Consider the following 25,360-nt stretch of genomic DNA (forward strand, 5'->3'; position numbering starts at 1 on the left):
ATAAAGGGACGGGTTTAAAGACAAAGATTAAAGTTTCATTTTGAGGTTTTTCTGTGCTGGGAGCCAGAGCAGGTAGGGAGCAGTGAACTACGATGGTTAAACTTGGTGAAGAGGAAAATACAGTAGCCAAGTTTTAAATACACTGACAACAACGGAAGGTGGAGTTGGTGACAATAGCCGCAGTGTCTTTCTAGCATTTATTTCTGAGCACTGGGGCAGTGGTGGTAATGAAGCCACAAGGTCACAAGGTTGAATGGTTTGTTCAAGCTGTGTGCAATCTGGTTAAACATTAGGTCACAATCACGGAGAATTAAGAAACCATGAAAGAGCTTGCAGCAGAATCATATGATGATGACTTTGATCTTCTTGATATTAAGGCAAGTGTGGATGTTGGACAAGGATTCTAGTGGAGATATCAGAGAGGTCAAGACAGCAGTAAAGTTATAGAGCCATGTGTCATAATGCTGCCAGTCAGGTACATGTGGTGGGGCAAGGGAACAGCCCAACGATGGATCCCGAGGAAGTAAAAACAGATCGCTTAAATAAATCCAGTGGATCAAGCAGCTTCTATTCTCTCGGCTGAGACCCTGCAATGTGACTACATGGGAACGTGGCTGGTTACACTAGTGTGCCTGGCAGGAGGACCTGTTCCTGGTGATGGTAGATTTTGCCCAAACAATAGCCCTGGGGTGGGACAGAAAGCCTGCCACATTTAAAAAATTAATTTAGTTTGTTTAAGAAGTGATTTTTTAAGGAGGAGGAGGCCCTCTACAGGTCAGCATTGGCCATAGATGTTGAATCCACAGGAACGGCAGAGACTGATATAGTTTGGCACCAGTGGTGTTGGAGGAGTTGCCGGCCAGCGTTAAAAATCAATGTCGGGTTGCTTTATCGGGACTAGGTTTTGGGACAGTGAAGAGTGGGCTTTGTTCTATGGCTAAACCAGGTTGTAACTTCCATGGGGCGTAGTGCAGATGGAATTGTTTTCCATTAGTTCTCAAAGTTAGCCTCACCCCCATGGTGAGTTTGTTGGGGCTGAGGTGGAACGTTACAATGAGAAAAGATTAAGGGAAGCGTTTCCCCAATGACGCAGAAACTTTTGGCACCAGCCTTCAGTGCAATTGTGTAACGTTGTGGAAGGAAGACGAATATAATTGTCCGAGCCGGCAAACCTGAGGCAGGTGTGCACAGTCTGTCTCGACGGGTGGGCAAAGTTTTAGTAAGGTTCAGAAAAGGCCAAATGTGGTGGTTGGTGCTGGTCCCCGCCCACTGGAAAGATGAGTGAATCACAGTCAGTGCCCTCTTCCTGGAAAATATAGGCCCTAGTTATGGTCTGTCAATTATGTTGAATACCTCATATTGTACACATGCCTGTCTAGACTCACAGTCAATCCACCCCAGGCAGCATCGGGGGTGAGAAGTCACCGGGTGGAGTGAGAAAACAACTCAAAGAGGTACACAAATGTCTCCTTAAAGAAACGCAACATGACTCATTACCATTCAGGGAGGAGAAGGATTATTCGGGATAACATTGAGAATCTCAAAGCCATGCACCAGGACCACATTGAGGTCTTGCGTAAGTAGTAGAAACTAACTATCTGCCTACTCCATCAGCTACCTCCTGCCCCTCTTTGGAGGAATCTACAGTCACCCCATTAGCTTCAACAGCCACTTCAGAGCTCACGAGACTGAACGTTACATAGCACAAAATGCTGGAGGAACTCGTGGGTCAGGCAACAAGGTGACCAGTTGATGTTTTGGGCCGAGACAGGGTGTGATAAAAGGTCTCAATCCGAAAAGTCGATTATTCATTTTCCTGCCTGACCCACTGAATTCCTCTAATATTTTGTGTGTTGATCAAGATTTCCAGTATCTGCAGAATCTCCACAATTAAAAGAATAGAAATTCATTCGTTAATCATTTACTCACCTCCAAACTCCCCTTCTCCTATCTGATCTCCTATGTTAAGTTGCTCCATATTAAGTATCCAGCCAGCTGAAACAAAGCAGGGGCAGAGTCAAGAGAAGGGAAAGTTTACCCAGTGCGGTTTGAACAAAGTCTCATAGTTTGTGATTTATTTTATTCTCCAATGGGAGTCTTTCCTGAGAAGACTTAAAGACATCTCAAACGACCATTGAGAAGGACAACCTTTCAGAACCTTACAGAGGTGGTAGGAGATGTACGCCCACAAGGTGTGGAGTCCCAGGATGGTGATCTGCTGAAGGAACACATGTACATTTCTCAGTCAGGCTGTCTTGTGACCTGGAAGGGAAATTGAATGTAACATTCATAGTCATAGCCATAGTCATAGTCATAGGCATAGTCATACTTTATTGATCCCAGGGGAAATTGGTTTTCATTACAGTTGCACCATGAATAATAAATAGTAATAAAACCATAAATAGTTAAATAATAATATGTAATTTATGCCAGGAAATAAGCCCAAGACCAGCCTATTGGCTCAGGGTGTCTGACCCTCCAGGGGAGGAGTTGTAAAGTTTGATGGCCACAGGCAGGAATGGCTTCCTATGACGCACTGTGTTGCATCTCAGTGGAATGAGTCTCTGGCTGAATGTACTCCTGTGCCCACCCAGTACATTATGTAGTGGATGGGAGACATTGTCCAAGATGGCATGCAACTTGGACAGCATCTTCTTTTCAGACACCACCATAAGAGAGTCCAGTTCCAACCCCACAACATCACTGGCCTTACGAATGAGTTTGTTGATTCTGTTGGTGTCTGCTACCCTCAGCCTGCTGCCCCAGCACACAACAGCAAACATGATCGCACTGGCCACCACAGACTCGTAGAACATCCTCAGCATCGTCCGGCAGATGTTAAAGGACCTCAGTCTCCTCAGGAAATGGAGAGGGCTCTGACCCTTCTTGTAGACAGCCTCAGTGTTCTTTGACTAGTCCTGTTTATTGTCAATTCGTATACCCAGATACTTGTAATTCTCCACCATGTCCACCCTGACCCCCTGGATGGAAACAGGGGTCACCGGTACCTTAGCTCTCCTCAGGTCTACCACCAGCTCCTTAGTCTTTTTCACATTAAGCTGCAGATAATTCTGCTCACACCATGCGACAAAGTTTCCTACCATAGCCCTGTACTCAGCCTCATCTCCCTTGCTGATGCATCCAACTGTGGCAGAGTCATCCGAAAACTTCTGAAGATGACAAGACTCTGTGCGGTAGTTGAAGTCCAAGGTGTAAATGGTGAAGAGAAAGGGAGACAAGACAGTCCCCTGTGGAGCCTCAGTGCTGCTGATCACTCTGTTGGACACACAGTGTTGCAAGCACACGTACTGTGGTCTGCCAGTCAGGTAATCAAGAATCCATGACACCAGGGAAGCATCCACCTGCATCGCTGTCAGCTTCTCCACCAGCAGAGCAGGGCGGATGGTGTTGAACGCATTGGAGAAGTCAAAAAACATGACCCTCACAGTGCTCACTGGCTTGTCCAGGTGGGCGTAGACACGGTTCAGCAGGTAGACGATGGCATCCTCAACTCCTAGTTGGGTCTGGTAGGCGAACTGGAGGGGATCTAAATGTGGCCTGACCATAGGCCGGAGCAGCTCCAGAACAAGTCTCTCCAGGGTCTTCATGATGTGGGAGGTCAATGCCACCGGTCTGTAGTCATTGAGGCCGCTGGGGCGCGGTGTCTTTGGCACAGGGACGAGGCAGGACGTCTTCCACAGTACAGGAACCCTCCGGAGCCTCAGGCTCAGGTTGAATACATGGCGAAATACTCCACATAGCTGAGGGGCACAGGCTTTGAGCACCCTGGTACTGACACCATCCGGTCCTGCAGTCTTGCTTGGGTTGAGACGTTTCAGCTGTCTTCTCACCTGTTCAGCTGTGTAGCCCACTGTGGTGGTTACGTGTGGGAAAGAGGTATAGTCATGAGAGCAGGGTGGGGGTAGGAGGGGAGAGTGGAATAAGTGTTGGTTGGGGTCCGACAACAGATGACTCACGTGGGGGATGGGCAGGGGCCACAATGTCAAATCTGTTAAAGAACAGGTTCAGTTCATTGGCCCTGTCCACACTGCCTTCAGCTCCTCTGTTGCTAGTTTGCCGGAACCCAGTGATGGCCCTCATCCCCCTCCAGACCTCTCTCATGTTGTTCTGCTGGAGTTTCCACTCAAGCTTCCTCCTGTACCTGTCTTCAGCCTCCCTGATCCTGGCTTTCAGGTCCCTCTGTATTGCCCTCAGCTCCTCCCTATTTCCATCTCTGAACGCCCTCTTTTTAGCATTCAGGATGTCCTTTGTTACCCATAGCTTGTTATTTGGATAACAAAGGACAGTTCTTGTCAGAACATTCCTCTGCCTCTGCTGCCTTTGTGCTTCTGTGCAAGGCTGCTGAAGGGACTTGGCAAGCTCAGTGAGACACTTTCTCAGTGAGACACGCGTTAACTACACCAACACACACAAAATGCTGGAGGAACTCCGCAGGCTAGGACTTCAAGGCTTCTTCAGAAGGGTCCTGGCCCGAAATGTCAACTACTTACTCTTTTCCACAGACACTGCCTGACCTGCTGAATTCCTCCAGCATTTTGATTGTATTGCTTTGAATCCCCGGCAACTGCAGATTTTCTGTTTTGTGTTTGTGATACTGTAACCACAATCTACCACATGAAGAGGGAACAAAGACTACGAGTGGGGAAGGTTGGGCACATAAAGCAGTTGTTTTGTTCCACACCTGCTATATAATTCGTTCCCTGTAGACTTCTCTTTAAAGCATTAGACTCCAACCACAGAAAGTGGGGCTATGTCTGCAAATAGTTAATGGTTCCTATAAATAGCACTGGTGGTGGTAGGGGTGGAAGGAAGGAGGCCCCTTCTCACTCTTGTTGCTCACTCAGCTGTACAAGGTGAGCATTAGCTGCAGCACTGAGTTCCAATTTAGCCACTTGATAGTAAATCACTGGCAAAGCTCGTTGTCTTTATGTTGTCCTGCATTGCATGCCTCCAGCTTTGGTATTATACCAACACCCTTGCCCAAGTGTGGCAGGTGTGAATCACGAAGCCAATGTGTGAATTCTCATCCGTTACTTCAGTGGAAATGATTTTAGCGCCTGTCAAACAATGGAAGCAAGGGAGTCAGGGAATGTAGCCATTGTGTATAGAGCTGTCAACCACAGTCAAAGCCCAGTGAGTTATGTACACTCAGTCATAGTCCTCATTCAGAGGTGGAATGCATCATTTATATAGTTCACTGCAGTAACTTACCAAAGCTTCATCAACAGTATATCCCAAACCCACAGCCTCAAATACCTGGAAGGACAAGAGCAGCAGACACCAGGAATTTCGGGAATATTGGAGCTTGCATGTTCTCCTCCAAGTCATATTGTGATTCTACTTTGGGAATATGTCTTTGATTATTCATTACCACTGGCTCAATTTCCTGAAAATCTGTACTCTATATCTCCAGGGGAGTACATTCATTACAAGGACTCCAGCAGTTCAAAAAATCCAACTCACACAATCTTCTCTATTATGAATCAGCATCATGTCTTGGCCTTGTCAACAATACCCACTGACCGGAAATGAGACAAAACATGGCGAGAGAACATGCTCTTAGAATTTTGTTTCCTTTAAAAGTAACACTACAGCAATGTAATTTCAATGAGGGCAGAGTAAAAGTTAAAAGTAGAGGAGAAATGAGAAGAGGAAGAAAATTAGTGAACCAGGGCCTTCTGGTTTAAAATGGCACCTCCGAATGCACTCAACAGCTCACTGGTAGTTCAAAACGCAAGAAATTTGACAAAAACATTACTAATAACACATTTTCTGAAGTAAATCGTGATGAACTATCACTGCAAACAATGAAGAAGCAAGTGGAGGTGAAGTTGATTCGAAGGTGCATCGCAAAGTCAAGGCGCAATGTGTTCAAGACGGGGTCGCTGACAGAGCTGGTATCGCTGTTGGAGTTGGAGTGAGCAATTTGGAGAGGAGTCAGTGTGGAAGAGTTTCACTGCCCGTCCACCTAACCAGGGTGAGAGGTTGGATCACTCCAAGCGCCGAGCCAATTTGGAGAGATCGAGAATGGCTTTGGGCTGTGTGGTCCAAGCATGTCACTGTACCAGGATCTGGGTTCCAGAGCGAGGCACTACCTGGTGCTTGGACAATTTAAATGCCAACCTAGATAGACTGGAAAGCCCGAGTGCTGGGACCGGAGGTGAGGGTCAGGCTGATTTTGCTCGCTCTCACGCGATGTTCATTTCTCTCTCTGCAGCGCAGAGGCTGTGAGCTGCTCCGACGGCTGTCACCTCTGCAGGTTTTGTGGCCTTTTCGACCCCCTAATATGATGAACTGAGATCGAGGTTTGGGCCTACTCTGGCGGGACTCAGTCTGCTTTGAAATACTGGGGTGGGTGTGCGCGCGCTTTTTCCCTCTTTCTCAGCGCAGTAGTGTTATGGTCTTTCCTTTTTCTTAATTAGGTTCTTCTGGTCTCTTGCTTTGTGGCTGCCTGCAAGCAAACAGACCTTAAGGTGTATAACTTATACATTCTTTGATAATAAACGTACTTTAAATTTTTGAAATAATCCACGGCCAGAAGGGCAAAAGGGGAAGGTCTGGTGAGGAAAACTTAATGGTTAAAGGAGCGATATCATGCTGTAGAAGTTCGGATAGGTGAGAGTGGGTGGGGGAGTGAAGTATTCACTAGCTGAAGCAGGGCAACCAGGCAAGGAGTAATGCTGCAAGAGGGAGTGATCTCAAATGTGTGCTTCAGTGTTAGGGTATGTCCACACTACGCCGGGATAATTTTGAAAACAAAGCTTTTTCTCTTCGTTTTGACCTTCTGTCCACACTGAACCGACGTTTTCAACCCCCGAAAATGGAGATTTTCAGAAACGATCTCCAGAGTGAATAAATCTGCAAACGCCTAATATCCGTTGTAGCGCGTACGGGGTAACCGGAGAGATTTAAAAACACTGTCATGACAACACCACAACAAAAATGCTTTTTCTGCTTCTGCTTGGTACTGCGCAAGCTGTTATAACGTTCAGTCGGTGTGAACGGCGTGAGAGTTAAATTGTAAAGTCAGCTTTTTTGACTATTTAAAAACGCTGTCATGACGTGCTGGAACAGATAGCCACAGCGCGGCATTTCGTTGTTTTCTTGAACGCCACCACCTAACAATTTCAGAACAGATGGCAACAAGACTGAAGCCAGAAGGGTTAGAAATGTACTCACCAAATACTTTGACCCATAGCTTACTGAATAAATAAGTATACTCACTTTGCCTTGTTTTCTGTCCTTGCTTGTATGAAGGTGGTTTACTTATTTATGCAAGTACTTCGCTGACAATAGATGTGTAACCGCCTAATGTGACATTGTATGGAAATACAAGATAACACTGATGCAGGCGTTTTATACATTTAACAAGGGCTTTATTAATGCAACTGAGTTAGTCAGTTTTTCAATGTTCGTTGTCAGCTGGGTCACCCTGTCGGTTGCCTCCATACACTCCAGTATTTGGTTTTTTTTTAGTTTTAAGTCCTCCTGCGCGAGAGCCAAGAGCAAGTCCTTTTAAGTTTTTCTAGTCTGTACTGTAACTGGACAAACACGCACCAAGTATACCGTTTCCTCTTCGCTTGTTTTCTGTGTGTCCTGCGCGTGCCCAGTAGGAGGAGATTCACCCAAATATCCGTCTAATGTGGACGGAGATATTTTGAAAAACGCTTAGTGTGGACGCCTGTTGTTTTTACTCGAAACCGATGTTTTCGAAATTATCCGGTGTAGTGTGGACGTAGGATTAGTCTGCTATATTGGCATCTTTTGTGTTATTACCTGTTTTGTTAAAATGCAAGCCCACAGCCAGAAAGCATGATGGGAAAGCTTCAGTGAGAGGGCCCATGAAAAGGTTGTGTTGTTCTGTGCAGGGTGTATCTGCATGGATTTGCAAGCACATAAAGACAGAGGAAATGGTTGGGAAATCACCAGCTTATAGAGAAGAAACTTGTATTTGAGGAAGTGTGAATGCCAAACGCCTTCAGAGATGGCACACTCAGACAGTAGGAAGGGGTCAACATACTGAATCATGAGGAGGCCCTGAGTGAGCAAAGGGTGCCCATAATCTAGGCTCTGGTGACTATATATCATGAGGCATGAACACAAGGAGAAGGGCCACACAACATTATTGACATAATTAGAGAAGACTGAACCCCAGGGGACTCGGGTGAAAGAAAGGAAACCTTGGACACAAATCTTGCTGTGTACTTACTGCCTTTATTGAAGGTTTACTGTGTTTATCTCTGTAATACTCAATAAACTCTCTAACTTAAGTAAAGAAATTGAGTTTGGACCTTGCAGACCACAATTTGACAATAAATTGAGCTAAAATGGATTTGTTCTTTTCTCTTTCTCACTCAGGTTGATTTATCGAAGAATACAAAGAAAAACATTGGTGCTAGGATTACAATTCCTAAAACACTAATCAATATCCATTGGCTCCAGCCTCCTGATATGGATGCAATCATTGTGGGAAGCACCAGTGTGGCATATGGTATAGGACAGAACATGAAACTTGTATAAATGTGACTGACCCATGCACAGTATTTACCTTTTGACAATTCCTCTGCGGCTGACTTTGTGCCTTCCTTAAGTTTAGGTTTTGTTAATCTAGTGATGAGCCCAGATGCATCTTTCGTGTAATACTAAATAGAATAAAACGGACAAAAATAATAGATCAGACCTTTTCATCCTTCACTTCTTGATGAGATATTTATCACACTGAGTGGAATTGACCAGAGGATCTTGAAACTGTGTCCTCGCCAAGAACCAGCACTGCAACATTACCACCAATGTCCTGAACATTTACTGTCAACTATTTTGCTCTTTGCAAGCCACAGAAACTGGTGCAAGCCTGTTTAAGTGTTCAATATTAGTGAGCCAATTTAAGGTACAGAATAACATCTTTCCTGCCCATCTGTACAATGTACCTTACCACTAACCTACTTACCCATTTCCTTTCTTCCTTTTTTTAGCAATACAGCGTAGAACAAACCCTTCCATTCCAATGAACTGCACTGTCCAACAACCCACCTATTTAACCCTAGCCTAATCACAGGACAATTTACAGTGACCAGTTGACCTACTGATTGGTACGTCTTTGGAATGCGATAGGAAACCGGAGCTTCTGGAGGAAACCCACACATTCATGGGGAGGACATGCAAACTCCTCCTAGACAGCGTTGGAACTCTGAACTCCAGTGCCCCAAGCTGTAAAAGTATTGTGCTAACTGCTACGTTACTGTGCGCAACCCCCCCACCCCCGGCCAGTAGCTTGTACCCTCTTGTACAACCTACCCTACGTTTGTTTACAGAACAGCTCTGAGTACTACATCTCCGAGCCTGGTTGAAGAGAATGCGGTTTGGTTCTTGTAAGGCAGACCCGCATTCTTCATTTCTTTGAAGGTTCTCTAGGCTGTTTCTCACAACGCCCATCAAAAATCCACAGATGTAGGTACCTGTCACCTCTCAAGGGTTCTGCAGCACTGGGAGCATTTCGACAAGGGTCGCTATCAGTGTAATCCTGCCCTTCAGGGACGAGCCAAATCCACTTTCCCCAGCTGCCTTGGAAAGTTAATTTGCCTGCTCATGTCATCAAAATCAGCCTTTAAATATCCAAAGGCACAGCATGGACCTTAACCTCCCTCTGAAACAGATGGTCAGTCCATAAAACTCTGGCAGGACAGGCATCTTTCTCTTAAGCATGATACGGTCTCGTGTATCGGACTTTAGTACGATATTCAGAATTAGTAACCCAATGCTACCTTCATCCTGCAGCTAATAGTACAGTGTCTGGCAGGGATTGGTGGGTCATGATCGGGGCTGAAACCTGACAGCTTTGTCTTCACCTTTTTTCCCCAGCCTAATAACACACGTAAGTGTGATTTCTATTCAGCCATTATTGTTATCTATAATACCTAAATCAGCTACCACGGATGGGATGTACAAATGTACTTCTGTAACGTGGGTATGCAAGGGTATCAAATTTTGCATTCAACATCTAAAATCGTGACTAACTACTTCTGCACCCTGAGCAAGCTGGCACCTGTGGCTAACCCATATGACGTTCAATCAAATCTGAGAATTATAACCATTAACCACAGCTTCAGATGTTTTCATTTCATCATGCTTATAATCATTTAACAATTACAGCACGCAAACAGGCCATCTCGGCCCTTCTAGTCCGTGCCGAACTCTTACTCTCACCTAGTCCCACCGACCTGCACTCAGCCCATAACCCTCCATTCCTTTCCTGTCCATATAGCTATCCAATTTAACTTTAAACGACAACATCGAACCTGCCTCAACCACTTCTGCTGGAAGCTCGTTCCACACAGCTACCACTCTCTGAGTAAAGAAGTTCCCCCTCATGTTACCCCTAAACTTTTGCCCTTTAACTCTCAACTCATGTCCTCTTGTTTGAATCTCCCCCACTCTCAACGGAAAAAGCCTATCCACGTCAACTCTATCTATCCCCCTCATAATTTTAAATACCTCTATCAAGTCCCCCCTCAACCTTCTACGCTCCAAAGAATAAAGACCTAACTTGTTCAACCTTTCTCTGTAACTTAGGAGATGAAACTCAGGCAACATTTCAGTAAATCTCCTCTGTACTCTCTCAATTTTATTGACATCTTTCCTATAATTTGGTGACCAGAACTGTACACAATACTCCAAGTACGGCCTCACCAATGCCTTATACAATTTCAATATTACATCCCAACTCCTATACTCAATGCTCTGATTTATAAAGGCCAGCACACCAAAAGCTTTCTTCACCAATCTATCCACATGAGATTCCACCTTCAGCGAACTATGCCCCATTATTCCTAGATCCCTCTGTTCTTCTGCATTCTTCAATGCCCTACCATTTACCATGCATGTCCTATTTTGATTAGTCCTACCAAAATGTAGCACCTCACATTTATCAGCATTAACCTCCATCTGCCATCTTTCAGCCCACTCTTCTAACTGGCCTAAATCCCTCTGCAAGCTTTGAAAACCTACTTCATTATCCACAACTCCACCTATCTTAGTATCATCTGCATACTTACCAATCCAATTTACCACCCCATTATCCAGATCATTGATATATATGACAAACAACATTGGACCCAGTACAGATCCCTGAGGCACACTGCTAGACACCGTCCTCCAATCTGACACACAGTTATCCACCACTACTCTCTGGCGTCTCCCATCCAGCCACTGCTGAATCCATTTTACTACTTCGATATTAATGCCTAACGATTGAAGCTTCCTAACTAACCTTCCCTGTGGAACCTTGTGAAAGGCCTTACTGAAGTCCATATAGACAACATCCACTGCTTTACCCTCGTCAACTTTCCTAGTAACCTCTTCAAAAAATTAAATAAGATTTGTCAAACATGACCTTCCACGCACAAATCCATGTTGACTGTTCCTAATCAGACCCTGTCTATCCAGATAATTATATATACCATCTCTAAGAATACTTTCCATTAATTTATCCACCACGGATATAAAACTCACAGGCTGATAACTGCTAGGTTATTCTATCAGAGTGCGCTTTCTTCACTGTGAACTTCCTGCCTCGATCTAGAGCTGTCATCCGAACTTTTATTATTTCCATGAAATTCTGTCGCTGCTGCCTATCCCCTTTTACACTGCTCCTTGACAAAATGAGGTTATCCGAAACTCACATAATCCATATCCTCTATCACAACATTGTCTTCATGCATTGCCATTGTGTTGCTAAGATACGTTGAGAAATAATTTGACCTTAAAAGAAGCATCTGCTTTTTCTTTCCAAAAACTTCAAAGTCTTTGCCTCTCTTCTTCAGCCTTTCAACTCACAAGTGAGCATAGGCCATCAGCAACCTCAGTCCAGTTCAGCCTGTCTTGTGAATGTCTCTCCAGCTGTGACCATGTCATTCCCACTCTCCTGGCGTCGGTTAACACTTCCCTCCTCCATGTGGACTTCAGCCTACCTCGATTCCCCTGAGGATTCCATGTGGGAGCTTGTCCGGTGATACTATTCAGGGGCTTCCTCAACGTGTGTCCTATCCAGCACCAGTTCCTTCTCTTGATCTCTGCCTCAGTTGGTGTCTGGTTGGTCCTTTGCCATAATTCTGTATTATTCACGTAATCTGTCCATACAGGCCTTTCAGCCCACAATGCTGTACCAACCTTTCAACCTAATCCAAGAACATTCTACTGCTTTTCTCCCACACAGCCTTCCATTTTCTTTTCTTCCTTGTGCCTATCTAAGAGTTTTCTAAAGGTCCCTAATGTATCTGCCTCTACCACCACCCTGGCAGTGTAAAAAAATAACTACCTCTGACATCCCCCTGTACATTCCTCTAATCACCTTAAAAATATACCCTCCCATATTGTCCATTGCCACCCTAGGAAAAAGACACCGGGTGTCCACTGATATTCCATCTTTGACTGCCATGACTTCAGTGGCCTGCACCTTAAGCTTTGGAAACCTGTTCCTAAAGCGTTCTGTCTCTCTATTTACATCCCTCTCCACAGAACCTACAAACCTTCCTCTGAATCTAACTCCTCTACAATATAGTTTCTGCGATGGGAAACAAGTCCATTCATAGTTTATCAGGTGCAATGCTGTAATTATTCCCTACGCCATTTTCTTGTCTTTGGAAAATCTTTTTCCCAACAGGCTGGACCCCTGAGTGAACAGGGAAACCTATAAAGGTAAAATGATTAAGTAAAAACAGAGGATGATGTCAATACTCAGCAGGTCAGACAGCATTTGTGGAGAGAGAAACAGATTGAACAGCCCAATCAGGAAGCCATCATCAGAATCGGAAGGATCCCCGACCTAAAGCATTCACTGTTTCTCTTACCGGAGACATGTCCTGACTGACTGAGCCTTTCCAACATTCTATGCTGTTATTAATGCAGTGCCACCTTTGCTAAATTTAACAATAGAGGAAATATATTTCCACATTTTTCCCCTGCATGAGCATCCTAGTTTTACTACATCAGCTTTAAAAAGTCTGTTAGAAGACAACTTATCTTCCCTTTTCATAGCCCAGAAAACCACAGCCCCCTTTCTCTTTATTTAATTTTGCTGAGTGATGCTTCACTGAATTTAAACTTCCTCTGGGTTGCTTTATTTCATGAATTCCACAACACTACTTCTCAATACTTACACTCTGACACTATTAATGTTTCCATTACATTCTTTGTGACAAATTTAGACTGTTTAAATTTAGAGACAGGAGATGTTCATAATATTTAAACCACAGTGGTCTAATTAGCATTGTAAATAAAGAAAACATGCCTTTCCTCTTGTGACCCACAAATTGGTGCCTTGCGTATGTAAGGTAATTGTGTGGAGGTTAATTACAGTGAGGTTCCTCCGCCTACAGTACAACTGTTCTCTGTGGCTTAAAACAAGCAGAATATTTCCACCCAGGCAACACTGGTATATGACCATCATCAGATCAGTCAGTCATTACAGAGTTCCATTGACTTGCATATAAATTGTTCTCAAAAAGAGTGGTTTCCTTCATAGTTCTCAGATCCAGCAAGTCGAAGGAAAGAGTCATATTCTGGTGCACAATCCTTATCTCATCTTCAAGCTCCAGTTTCTCTCTTTAAGGGTTGTGTTTTAAGGGAGTTATAGAGTCATAGAACACTGCAGCACAAAAAGAGGGCCTTTGGCCCATCTAGTCCATGCTGAACTATTACTCTGCCTAGTCCCATCGACCCACACCCGGACTACAGCCCTCCCATCCATGTACCCGTCCAAATTTTCCCTAAACCTGCATCCACCACTTCTGCTGCAGCACCACCCTCTGAGTAAAGAAGCTCTCCTGAAATATTTCGCCTTTCACCCTCAACCTGTGACCTCTAATTCTAGTCTCGCCCAACCCCGGTGGAAAAAGCCTCCTTGCATTTACCCTTCTATTCTCTCCTTACATCTGTTCATTGTACTTCTTTCTATGAGTATTCTTGTGCGTTATAATCTTCAGAGATAACACCCTCTTCCTTCTCCATGAATCCACCATATCCACCATATCACAATGCTGTCTCTCTGATACATCTGTCCAGGGGACCTTCTCCCCACCCTTCACCTGCTTCTGAGACCTTTAGCCTTTTAACGTCCAAGATTGCCAAAAACTCCAAGGACAGTAAAGATTATCTCCGTGACCAGTAATTTACAAAATCACTATAAATGTTTTAACCACTTCACTTTAAGGATTCAGATTAAACTGAATGTTTCTTGTAAAATAACTTTGAAATATTGCATAATAACTTGAAATAAAATGATGATCAGATTGAGTTTCAGCCCAAGGTTAAATCAATCACTCAGCAGAAGGTAATGTGTTTGACCCCTAGTTCTGACGCAATGACCTTGGGTAGAGTAGGACGTCATATCAGGATTAGGGAACGAGATCAATTGGGGATCCTATTCCTCACTGCCAGATACTGACTATTGCTGGAGATGATGACTGGATCTGGCATGACAGTGATGCGTGATTTCATTGGTTAGCCTGCCTAGTGAAGACAAACTACTAGAGTAAACTCTTACACAGTGCTGTATTCCTTGCTGCACAGCATGAGGCATAGAAGAAGTGTTACTTCATGCACATTTCTTCAAATATCTTGCTGTCATAATCTTACATTGTGCAATGCAAAGAGGCAGCATGGACAATTGGATAACCTACCTCAATGAGTTCAATCAGGTTGTAAAAATAGTTTTCTTCATCGATTGTTAATTTATTGTCTTGATAGATAACACGGTAGTGACTGACTTCCTCCTTTGTGCTCACACAAAGCACATAGTCACCAGGATGTCGAATGGACTCCCGCACCAAGAAGAGGCCATCTTCTGCGGGCTGAAGCACCTTCACTGCATCTTCGCCACTGATCTTCCCATGGAACCACCTCAGTGAAGAACAAGCAAGTGTAAGCCAGGAACCCAAATCTTCTGTCAACTGTCTCTTATGTAGCTTAGTGCCATATTTCCCCATGAAACAGATTGAGGACTTTGCCTGACAACTGAATGCATCCTGTTGCCACTACACAGTGGAAAATGGAAAGAGTAGATGGTCCAGACTCCATCTACCAAAGACAAGGCTCAATGAAAGGACATGAATAGAAACTCATAATTAGAGGGTACAAGAGTGAAGTAGGTAACCTTAGACCACAACTTGGGACCAGTCCATATTCTCTTGTTTACAGAATTACAGATACATGAGATAGACAAACCAGCAGCTGATACTGGGTGGACCGAAAATAATTTTGGAGATATCCGCATGTAGGTATATTTAAATGTAATTTTAAGATTGATGCTGTTATATTACAATAAGAAGGTAAATCTTATGGCTAACTTGGTAACATTTATGTGTCATGCTTCATCTCAGTTTAAAGACAACTGGCATAATAAAGATGCTCCAAAAGCAGGTGAGTTTATACTTTATTCCCCAGTACAAATGCAAGAAAAACCCAGTGGGCTGCAAATAAAACAGGCCAGCTAAAATAACTGACAGGAGTGCGACTATGAGAAACTCAGCTGTTCAGAGTATGAAGATTCTTTGATTTATGTAGAAAATGCTGAAGAATCATACATTCTTGAATCATGAAGGGAACTTATTTGTCGCACTGTGGATATGCCAGTGCTTTGAAAGACCTGTCCAGTCCTCCTGCTCTTACTTCTGGTGATGTGAATTTTATCATTATAATTATCAGCTCTACTTTGAACATTACTACCGAATCCAGTTACACCAATCGTTCATGCAGTGCATTCCAGATCGTAATATTACTATCATAATAATTGTCCGAGTAGAATATTTTCTCTTTGACTTTTATGCCGATGTTTTCCTAAATCTGTGTCCCTGTTTATCAGAGTTTTATTTCAAGACTGTGAAGGAGACAGCAGTCTCAATTAAAACACTTCATACAGCTTTGGGATCCTTGATTAGAGAACAAGTTCACAAAGGGGAACTTTCCTTAAAGAACTCACTTGAATTCAAGGAGGCTCTCTGAAATAGGCTGTCACCCAACCCCTGAACCAAGCAGAGTTTTCAAGCCCAGCGACATTGAGTTGTCACTAGAGAATATCAATCCTTCCACTCAGTTGAAGATAATTGGATCTTCCAGGTGAAAGAGCAGTTCACTTAGATATGTTTCAATTTTGTTAAACTTGATAACTGTTGTCAGTGTTATGCTCTCTTCAATGGGGAGATCCATCTCTATTCACTTTACAAGAATAATCCCTAGCTTCAGGTCACCAGTTTTTTTAATCCTCCTCCCGACCTTCACTCAGAGGCCTCAGCTCAGGCCTGCTGCACTGTTCTAAGGAAGCTCAATGGAAGATCTAGGAAAGGGATGGACCCCTTTTGATTGGCCACATTACAGCATTCTGGACTCAGCATTAAGATCAAAAAGTTTTTTTTTTTGTTATTTGTTAGGCAAATGAGGCTGAGGCTGCTTTGGAAATTTCTCTTAGCCCATACAGAACTTCTTCATGCAACTGATGATCTGCTTTTGCTTCCCCTTCACATTATTGATCTTCTGCTTTTAATTTTTCTTCCCTCTCTCTTTTTCCTGAATGTTCTAAACTCTGTCACAGCTTGTTCCTTTTTCAGTTCTAATGAGTATATTCATGCAAACCTCTGTTTCTCTCCGCTGGTTTCCTGCTCTACCACCTGAGTAAGCAGGAGGAAGTGTCCTGGTGCCCCGTGCTCTGAAGAGGAACATGTTTAGCTAATGTAACCCAGTCTGTATGGAGGGAAAACTTCCCGGGCAGTGCATGGGATGGAGATCCACATTCCTGTTAGTTTTTCCATAGTACTATTGGATGAAGAAGGGAAGAATTCTCCTGACCTTCAGACTAATTCTTAACCTACCATACCCAAGCTAGTAAGCGGAAGAGGTACTTACGGCATGAGGCTGATTTTGGGGTCAACCCGAATGGCTTCACGCTCACGCAATTTGTTTCTGGATATCAGCCCTTCCTCCTGGGTCTTGTTATTCTTTGCCCGAAACAAACCCTTATTCTGCTCAAAATAAATGGAACACTCCCAGTGAACTAATGAAGTCAGATATGGTGCATTTAGTTCCTCCCTGTCACTCATATCCTTTGAAAACCATCATTACTTTTGACACCTCTCCCCTTCCTTTCCAGTCCTGAAGCAGTGTCTTGCCCCAAAATGTCGACTGTTTATTCATTTCCAAAGATGCTGCCTGACCTGCTGGGTTCCTCCAGCATTTTGGTTGTGTTGCTTTGGATTTCCAGTATCTGCAGAATCTCTGTGCTTAGCATTTCTGTAATCCTATCTCAACCACACATTGGTGTTGGACATTTCCATGTGTTCATTCTAAGCTCTCAAGACCCAGGTTGGACTCTTCTCCACCTTCCTACATGTCCACAGTTTTGAAATCATTGCCTCTATTTTTTTAAAAAACTTGTTATTTCCCAGTAGCTCCTCACTTTTCCCATCATCTGGCAATCCTTTGATTCGATTCGGATGTGTAAATAGGAGAGCTGGCTCAAACGACTGGAGTTGGGATCTCCGAACAGGGATGAGAGTGCAGAGCTCATTGGAATGAATGGGGTATTTGACAGGGATCTATGAATGGGAAAGTTGATGGGATGTGGGAAAGGAAGAGTTGATGGGGAGGCATGATTGGGAGGGATGCACAGATTCTCTTTGGAGTATTCGGCTTATTTTGAGAGGAGGCCGGGCTGGAGTTAGGGAAGAGGAAGGTATGATAAATAAAAGATCTCCACAACCATTTTCTTGAGGTGGATCTCTACAAAACAAAGAGAACATGCTCAAAAAATGCAAAGCATTAAGCAAATGTTCCATTCTCAGTGTATCTCAGTCAGCACTCTTTACATCCCAAAAACCTTTCCGAACTGAATGCAAAGTTCCAATTCCCTTCCCTTAGATGCCATTTGAACCACTGAATATTTCCAGTATTTTCTCTATTTCAGATTTCTATCATCTGCAACACATGGATTTAGTATTGGAGAAGAATGCTCTTTGGTTAACACATACTCACATTAACAACCTCAATAATTGTCAGGATATCTCCTTTGCAAAATGATAGCTCATCTTTCTTAGAAGTTTTGTGATCACATTTAGCTATACATTGTGTGCCACGATCCCAGCCTTTCTGCAAAAATAAAAAGATATTAAAAAAACAGAATTATTGACTGTATCGAAAAGGAAAATGCACCACAGCTCATCCTGATTGTATTGCTTGGATGCAAGCAACTTCTGGGAAGGCCTAACACCAGGATTAAAACTTCACATGCCAAAATTTACCATCGTGTGCGGGGAAATCTGTGACTCTGAGCCAAACTGCTCCTCCAACACTGGGTAAGAGAATAAACTTATCTAAACTGCTTCTTCCAATTGTTATCCAATACAAAATACTTGCGTATGGGCATCTGCAGTGATGTTTCCAGGTTGATAATGTGGTAAACTGGATGAGCAAAGTTACAGGTGGCAACTTTAGGGGTGTAGTGGACAGTGAGGAAGACTATCTAAGCTTGCAATCAGATCTGGACCAGCTGGAAAAGTGGGCTGAAAAATGGCAGATGGGATTTAAAGCAGACAGGTATGAAGTGTTGCACTTTGGGAGAACCAACCATAGTAGGACTTATGCAGTGAAAGGTAGAGCACTGAGGAGTGTGGTAGGCCAGAAGGAACTGGGAATATTGATTCATAATTCCTTGAATGTAGATAAAGTCGTAAAGGGAGCTCTTGGCATATTGGCCTTCAAAAGTCAGAGTATTGAGTTGGGATGTTATGCTGAAATGTGTAAGACTTTGGAAAGGGAAAATTTGTAGTACTGTGTGCAGGTCTGGTCACCCCTACCTACAGGAAATGTATCAATAAAATTGAAAGTGTACAAAGAAAACTTAGAAGGATGTTGCTGGGACTTGACGATCAGAATTATAAGGAAAGGTTATTTTTATTTCCCCCTGGAGCGTAGGAGAATGAAGGGAGATTTGATAAAGCTATATAAAATTATGAGGGCTATAGATAGGGTAAACGCAAGCAGGCTTTTCCCTCTGAGGCTGGGTGAGATTACAACTGGATGTCATAAGGGAGAAGGGGAAGTAGTTAAGATGAGTGGGATCATCTTCACTCAGAGGATGGTGCCAGTGTGGAAGTGGTGGATACAGGTTCAGCTGCAAAACCTGAGAGAAATTTGGATAGGTACGTGGATAGGAGAGGTATAGAAGGCTATGGTCCAAGTGCAGGTCAGTGGGACTAGACAGAATAACAGTTTGGCATAGACTAGATGGGCTGAAGGACAGGTTTCTGCAATGTAGTGTTCTATGACTCTACTTATGTGATAGTTAATCAGAGGGAAGTTAAAGGGACATTTCACAAATTAGTGCTGGACACAAAGGATATTATAGCACACAGTCCTGTTTTCCCCAACCTTTCATGCACACATACATTCCGAATGCTCCAGACCAGCTCCTTTCACAGGTTCACAGAGTCAATCAACAGAGAGGATACTGCAGAACTCCAACTTACCACAGACATTTCACTCCACCTGTCTCCTCATGGACCAGCTCAAAGCACAGACAAATTATTTTCCTGAGGGAACAAATGAGAAAATAAATGTGATCTACGTACATTGATTTATCTCTAATTATATTAGCTGTTAAGTGAAGCTGTTATTTTAAAATTTGTGACCACTAGCTTGAGAAGCTGTGCTACTCTGTGAAATAATCTGAAATATTTTTAGCATCACAAGTCAGCAAATAGTTTGTACTGTCTCCCCTCTTGCTGTGAAACGGGGACATCTCTTTTTCCCTTATTAGGTGAAATTACCAGGTGAACGAGTAGTCCTTGGGATACTGCAAGTCTGTGTCTTTATTGATGCTTTGCTGCATGCTTGGGTGCTCCATGGAGAGTGCCGATGCTTTTTTGCTGGTAGAGGTGGGGGGGTGGGGGTCATTGTGTTGATGCTGCTAGTGTGTGGGAGGGGGGAGTTGGAGGGGGGTGACGTTCTAACATTTCAACTGTCATTCATTCTTTGGGGTGCTCCTCTGTTTTCGTGGATGTTGGCAAAGAAAAATTTCAGAATGTATATTGTATACATTTCTGACATTAAATGTACCTATTGAGACCTATTGAATAATGGAACATTGATCAGCTACTGCAATAAACATCAACATTTCTTTAGAATTCTTAGTCTAAGTGACTTATGTAATACCAGGGAATCTCAACATAAGAAAAAACAACTTAATACAAATTCTCCCATAGCTTTTAAAAATATTTATTCTCATATTAATCCTTTTTGTGATAGATGTCCGGGGCAGATAGCTTCTTTAACTCATATGTTTTGGTCTTGTCCTACTCTGGAAACTTTTTGGAGAGACATTTTTAATATTATTTCCAAGGTATTGAATATAGATATCTCTCCTCACCCTATTACTGCTATTTTTGGACTACCTAAAATTTCCAGTAATCTTTCTCCTTCAGCCCATAGAATGATTGCATTCCTTACTTTAATGGTGAAAAGATGTATTTTACAACATTGGAAAGAGCCTAATGCTCCAACTACCTTTTTTTGGTTTTCTCAGACGATATTATGCTTGAATTTGGAGAAAATTAGAAGCAATCTTTATGACTCTTCATTTAAATTTGAACAGACCTGGAGATCTTTTATTCAATATTTTCATTTAATGTAATATATACCCTTCTTGTTTTTTTTACTGTTTTTAATGGAGGTCGGGATTGAGGACGTGATTTTAAGTTTTTTGACTCTGTTTGGTTCCAAGTTAGCCCATTGCTTTGCTTTGCTTTTAGTTAGTTGCACGGTGGGGTTTTTTTGGGGGGGTTTTTTTCCTTTTCTCTATTGATATATATATATAAAAATTAGTATACTATTATGTTACCTTGGTACGTTATGTTTAAATTGCATTGTTTGTATCATTTTTTTTGTATTAATACCTCCTGTAATTTTATTATATTCTAACAGTGTATTAGTGCCTATATGGCTTACCTTTTTGTATACTTATTCAATAAAAAGATTTAAAAAGAAAGCTTTTAAAAATATTTTTGAAGACAACAATAATAATAATAATAAAACATTTCATTGTGTTCCTTAATGACTGGATCAGAATCAGGTCTATTATCACTGACTTGCGGCATGAGCGTCGTTTTGCAGCAGCAGTACAGTGCAAGACATAAAGGTTATAAGTTATAATAAATAAATATTGCAAAATGAGGTTATGTTCCTCCATCATTCAGAAATCTGAAGGCAGAGGGGAAGAAGCGCGGAATGTGGGTCTTCAGGCTCCTAAAGGTGGTAATGAGATGGGGGCATGTTCCAGATGTTGAGGGTCCTTAATGATGGATGCCACTTTGTTGAAGCATTGCCTTTTGAAGATATGGTACATAGTCCACTTGTTTAATTTTGGATGGTGTTAGAGTGAATAATTCCTCCCTTACCACCATTCAGGGCCCCAAACAGTCCTTCCAGGTGAGGCAACACTTCACCTGTGAGTCGACTGGGGTGATATACTGCGTCCGGTGCTCCCGATGTGGCCTTTTATATATTGGCGAGACCCGACGCAGACTGGGAGACCGCTTTGCTGAACATCTACGCTCTGTCCGCCAGAGAAAGCAGGATCTGCCGGTTGCCACACATTTTAATTCCACATCCCATTCCCATTCTGACACGTCTATCCACGGCCTCCTCTACTGTAAAGATGAAGCCACACTCAGGTTGGAGGAACAACACCATATATTCCGTCTGGGTAGCCTCCAACCTGATGGCATGAACATCGACTTCTCTAACTTCCGCTAAGGCCCCACCTCCCCCTCGTACCCCGTCTGTTACTTATTTTTATGCACACATTCGTTCTCTCACTCTCCTTTTTCTCCCTCTGTCCCTCTGAATATACCTCTTGCCCATCCTCTGGGTCCCCCCCCCTTTCTTTCTTCCCGGACCTCCTGTCCCATGATCCTCTCGCATCCCCTTTTGCCAATCACCTGTCCAGCTCTTGGCTCTATCCCTCCCCCTCCTGTCTTCTCCTATCATTTTGGATCTCCCCCTCCCCCTCCAACTTTCAAATCAAATCCCTTACTCACTCTTGCTTCAGTTAGTCCTGACGAAGGGTCTCGGCCTGAAACGTCGACTGCACCTCTTCCTACAGATGCTGCTTGGCCTGCTGCGTTCACCAGCAACTTTGATGTGCGTTGCTAAAAAGTGGGTGTTTAGAGATGGAAATAGGGAGGAGCTGAGGGCAATACAGAGGGACCTGAAAGCCAGGATCAGGGAGGCTAAAGACAGGTACAGGAGGAAGCTTGAGTGGAAACTCCAGCAGAACAACATGAGAGCGGTCTGGAGGGGGATGAGGACCATCACTGGGTTCCGGCAAACTAACAACAGAGGAGCTGAAGGCAGTGGGGACAGGGCCAACAAACTTAACCTGTTCTTTAACAGATTTGACATTGTAGCCCCTGCCCATCCCCCACGTGAGTCATCTGTTGTCGGCCCCCAACCAACACTTATTCCACTCTCCCCTCCTACCCCTCCTCACAATCCCCCACCCTGCTCTCATGACTATACCCCCTCCCCACACGAAACCACCACGGTGGGCTACACAGCTGAATAGGTGAGAAGACAGCTGAAACGTCTCAACCCAAGCAAGGCTGCAGGACCGGATGGTGTCAGTACCAGGGTGCTCAAAGCCTGTGCCCCTCAGCTATGTGGAGTACTTCGCCATGTATTCAACCTGAGCCTGAGGCTCTGGAGGGTTCCTGTGCTGTGGAAGGCATCCTGCCTCGTCCCTGTGCCGAAGACGCCGCGCCCCAGCGGCCTCAATGACTACAGACCGGTGGCATTGACCACCCACATCATGAAGACCCTGGAGAGACTTGTTCTGGAGCCGCTCTGGCCTATGGTCAGGCCACACTTAGATCCCCTTCAGTTCACCGACCAGCCCTGACTAGGAGTTGAGGATGCCATCGTCTACCTGCTGAACCATGTCTACGCCCACCTGGACAAGCCAGCGGGCACTGTGAGGGTCATGTTTTTTGACTTCTTCAGTGCGTTCAATACCATCCGCCCTGTTCTGCTGGGGGAGAAGCTGACAGCGATGCAGGTGGATGCTTTCCTGGTATCATGGATTCTTGATTACCTGACTGGCAGACCACAGTACGTGTGCTTGCAACACTGTGTGTCCGACAGAGTGATCAGCAGCACTGGGGCTCCACAGGGGACTGTCTTGTCTCCCTTTCTCTTCACCATTTGCACCTCAGACTTCAACTACTGCACAGAGTCTTGCCATCTTCAGAAGTTTTCGGATGACTCTGCCATAGTTGGATGCATCAGCAAGGGAGATGAGGCTGAGTACAGGGCTACGGTAGGAAACTTTGTCACATGGCGTGAGCAGAATTATCTGCAGCTTAATGTGAAAAAGACTCGGGAGCTGGTGGTAGACCTGAGGAGAGCTAAGGTACCGGTGACCCCTGTTTCCATCCAGGGGGTCAGTGTGGACATGGTGGAGGATTACAAATACCTAGGGATACAAATTGACAATAAACTGGACTGGTCAAAGAACATTGAGGCTGTCTACAAGAAGGGTCAGAGTCGTCTCTATTTCCTGAGGAGACTGAGGTCCTTTAACATCTGCCGGACGATGCTGAGGATGTTCTACGAGTCTGTGGTGGCCAGTGCTATCATGTTTGCTGTTGTGTGCTGGGGCAGCAGGCTGAGGGTAGCAGACACCAACAGAATCAACAAACTCATTCGTAAGGCCAGTGATGTTGTGGGGATGGAACTGGACTCTCTGACGGTGGTGTCTGAAAAGAGGATGCTGTCCAAGTTGCATGCCATCTTAGACAATGTCTCCCATCCACTACATAATGTACTGGTTGGGCACAGGAGTACATTCAGCCAGAGACTCATTCCACCGAGTTGCAACACAGAGCGTCATAGGAAGTCATTCCTGCCATCAAACTTTACAACTCCTCCCTTGGAGGGTCAGACACCCTGAGCCAATAGGCTGGTCCAGGACTTATTTCCTGGCATAATTTACATATTACTATTTAACTATTTATGGTTTTATTACTATTTAATTATTTATAGTGCAACTGTAACAAAAACCAATTTCCCCCGGGATCAATAAAGTATGACTATGACTATGATGAGGAGAGGTTGCTGGCACCTGCTCACTACCCTGCCCTTTTCTTTCTGTTCCTTTTATTCTTGGCAGCCCATTGTCTCCTGAATAGTGTCTTCTGAGACTTCTTCCTCTTAACCAGCCACCAATCTCCCTCTTGTCTCTCTGCCCTCCACTGACTTCTCTTTGACTCCTGGAGGGTCCTGGATATTTTCAGCTGGGGGTTGGGAACTCGAGGTGGTTGGGCTTTCCAAAGTCGCAGTCTGTGTTTTGGTGTTGACCGAGGCCTCTGCATTGGTGGTGGGTGTGTTGGCACTTGCCTAGGCATTATCATCGCCAGCTTCCCCTCTTATTGCTTGTGTGTAGGTACCAGCATCTTTTAGGCAGATTTTGTAGAGGTGGCCTGCCTCTCCACAGCACTTACTACCCTAGCAGTCCAAATGGTTCAGAGGAGAAGACCACGGCAGATTTAAAACAATCATTATAATTGGAATGTCAATGCTGCGGAAGGCTCCTCAATAATGGGGAAAGACACCCACAGGTACAACTTCGGCCCTATCCACTGCATTACTGTGCACGCTGTCCAAAAAACAGGAGCACAGATGAGTGGCAAATTCGCTCAGAGGGAACACACACAAAATGCTGGAGGAACTCAAGAGGTCAAGGCAGCATCTGTGGAAAAGAATCAACAGCCGACATTTTGGGCCGAGACTCTTCATCACATTCGACAATCTATTCCTTTCCATAGAGGCTGCCTGACCTGCTGAATCCCTCTAGGTGCCTGTGTGTTGCTTGGATTTCCAGCATCTGCAGATTTTCTCCTGTTCACTCAGGAGGATACCAAGCTGCAACAAATTAAATAACATAGGCATGCAGCATCGGGTGATGTGTCACAGCTGCGTGATGTAGGAGCTGGTGGACCCCATTATAGTTCCTGGTGACTATGTCCACAGTAAGTGTTGTTTGCTCGAGGAACTCAAGCTCAAACTTGATGACCTGGATTCTGAACTTCAGACTCAGTGATGTATCATGGATGGTAAATTTAGGAGGACACTGTGTTTCAGGAGGTAGTCGCATCTGTTAGATTAACTTCTACATATTCATTTTGTGGCCATGGACAAGATGATGTGATGGCTAGTGAAGGAGGTAGACAGATCCATAAGGGAGTGCTGGAGGAGCCTCAGCCCTTGAGCTTGTCAAACAGGCTGGAGATTATTGCTTTCT

General features: G+C 44.1%; 1 protein-coding gene across 2 annotated transcripts in view; it reads right to left on the reverse strand.

Annotated features, from left to right (window-relative positions):
- Window positions 1-25,360, reverse strand: part of matk (megakaryocyte-associated tyrosine kinase) — an 81,952-nt gene that overhangs the window by 18,605 nt on the left and 37,987 nt on the right. For both annotated transcript variants that reach the window (XM_072244635.1, XM_072244634.1), the window contains exons 2-7: window positions 19,533-19,595; window positions 18,040-18,153; window positions 16,915-17,030; window positions 14,697-14,916; window positions 8,570-8,663; window positions 1,930-1,995 (exon numbers count right to left, since the gene is read on the reverse strand). In XM_072244635.1, the coding sequence (XP_072100736.1) occupies window positions 1,930-1,995; window positions 8,570-8,663; window positions 14,697-14,916; window positions 16,915-17,030; window positions 18,040-18,153; window positions 19,533-19,541 (619 nt within the window). In that variant the 5' untranslated portion in view covers window positions 19,542-19,595. The remainder of the gene's footprint in view (window positions 1-1,929; window positions 1,996-8,569; window positions 8,664-14,696; window positions 14,917-16,914; window positions 17,031-18,039; window positions 18,154-19,532; window positions 19,596-25,360) is intronic.

The sequence above is a fragment of the Mobula birostris genome, chromosome 26 (genome assembly GCF_030028105.1).
Source record: "Mobula birostris isolate sMobBir1 chromosome 26, sMobBir1.hap1, whole genome shotgun sequence".
NCBI lineage: Eukaryota > Metazoa > Chordata > Chondrichthyes > Myliobatiformes > Myliobatidae > Mobula > Mobula birostris.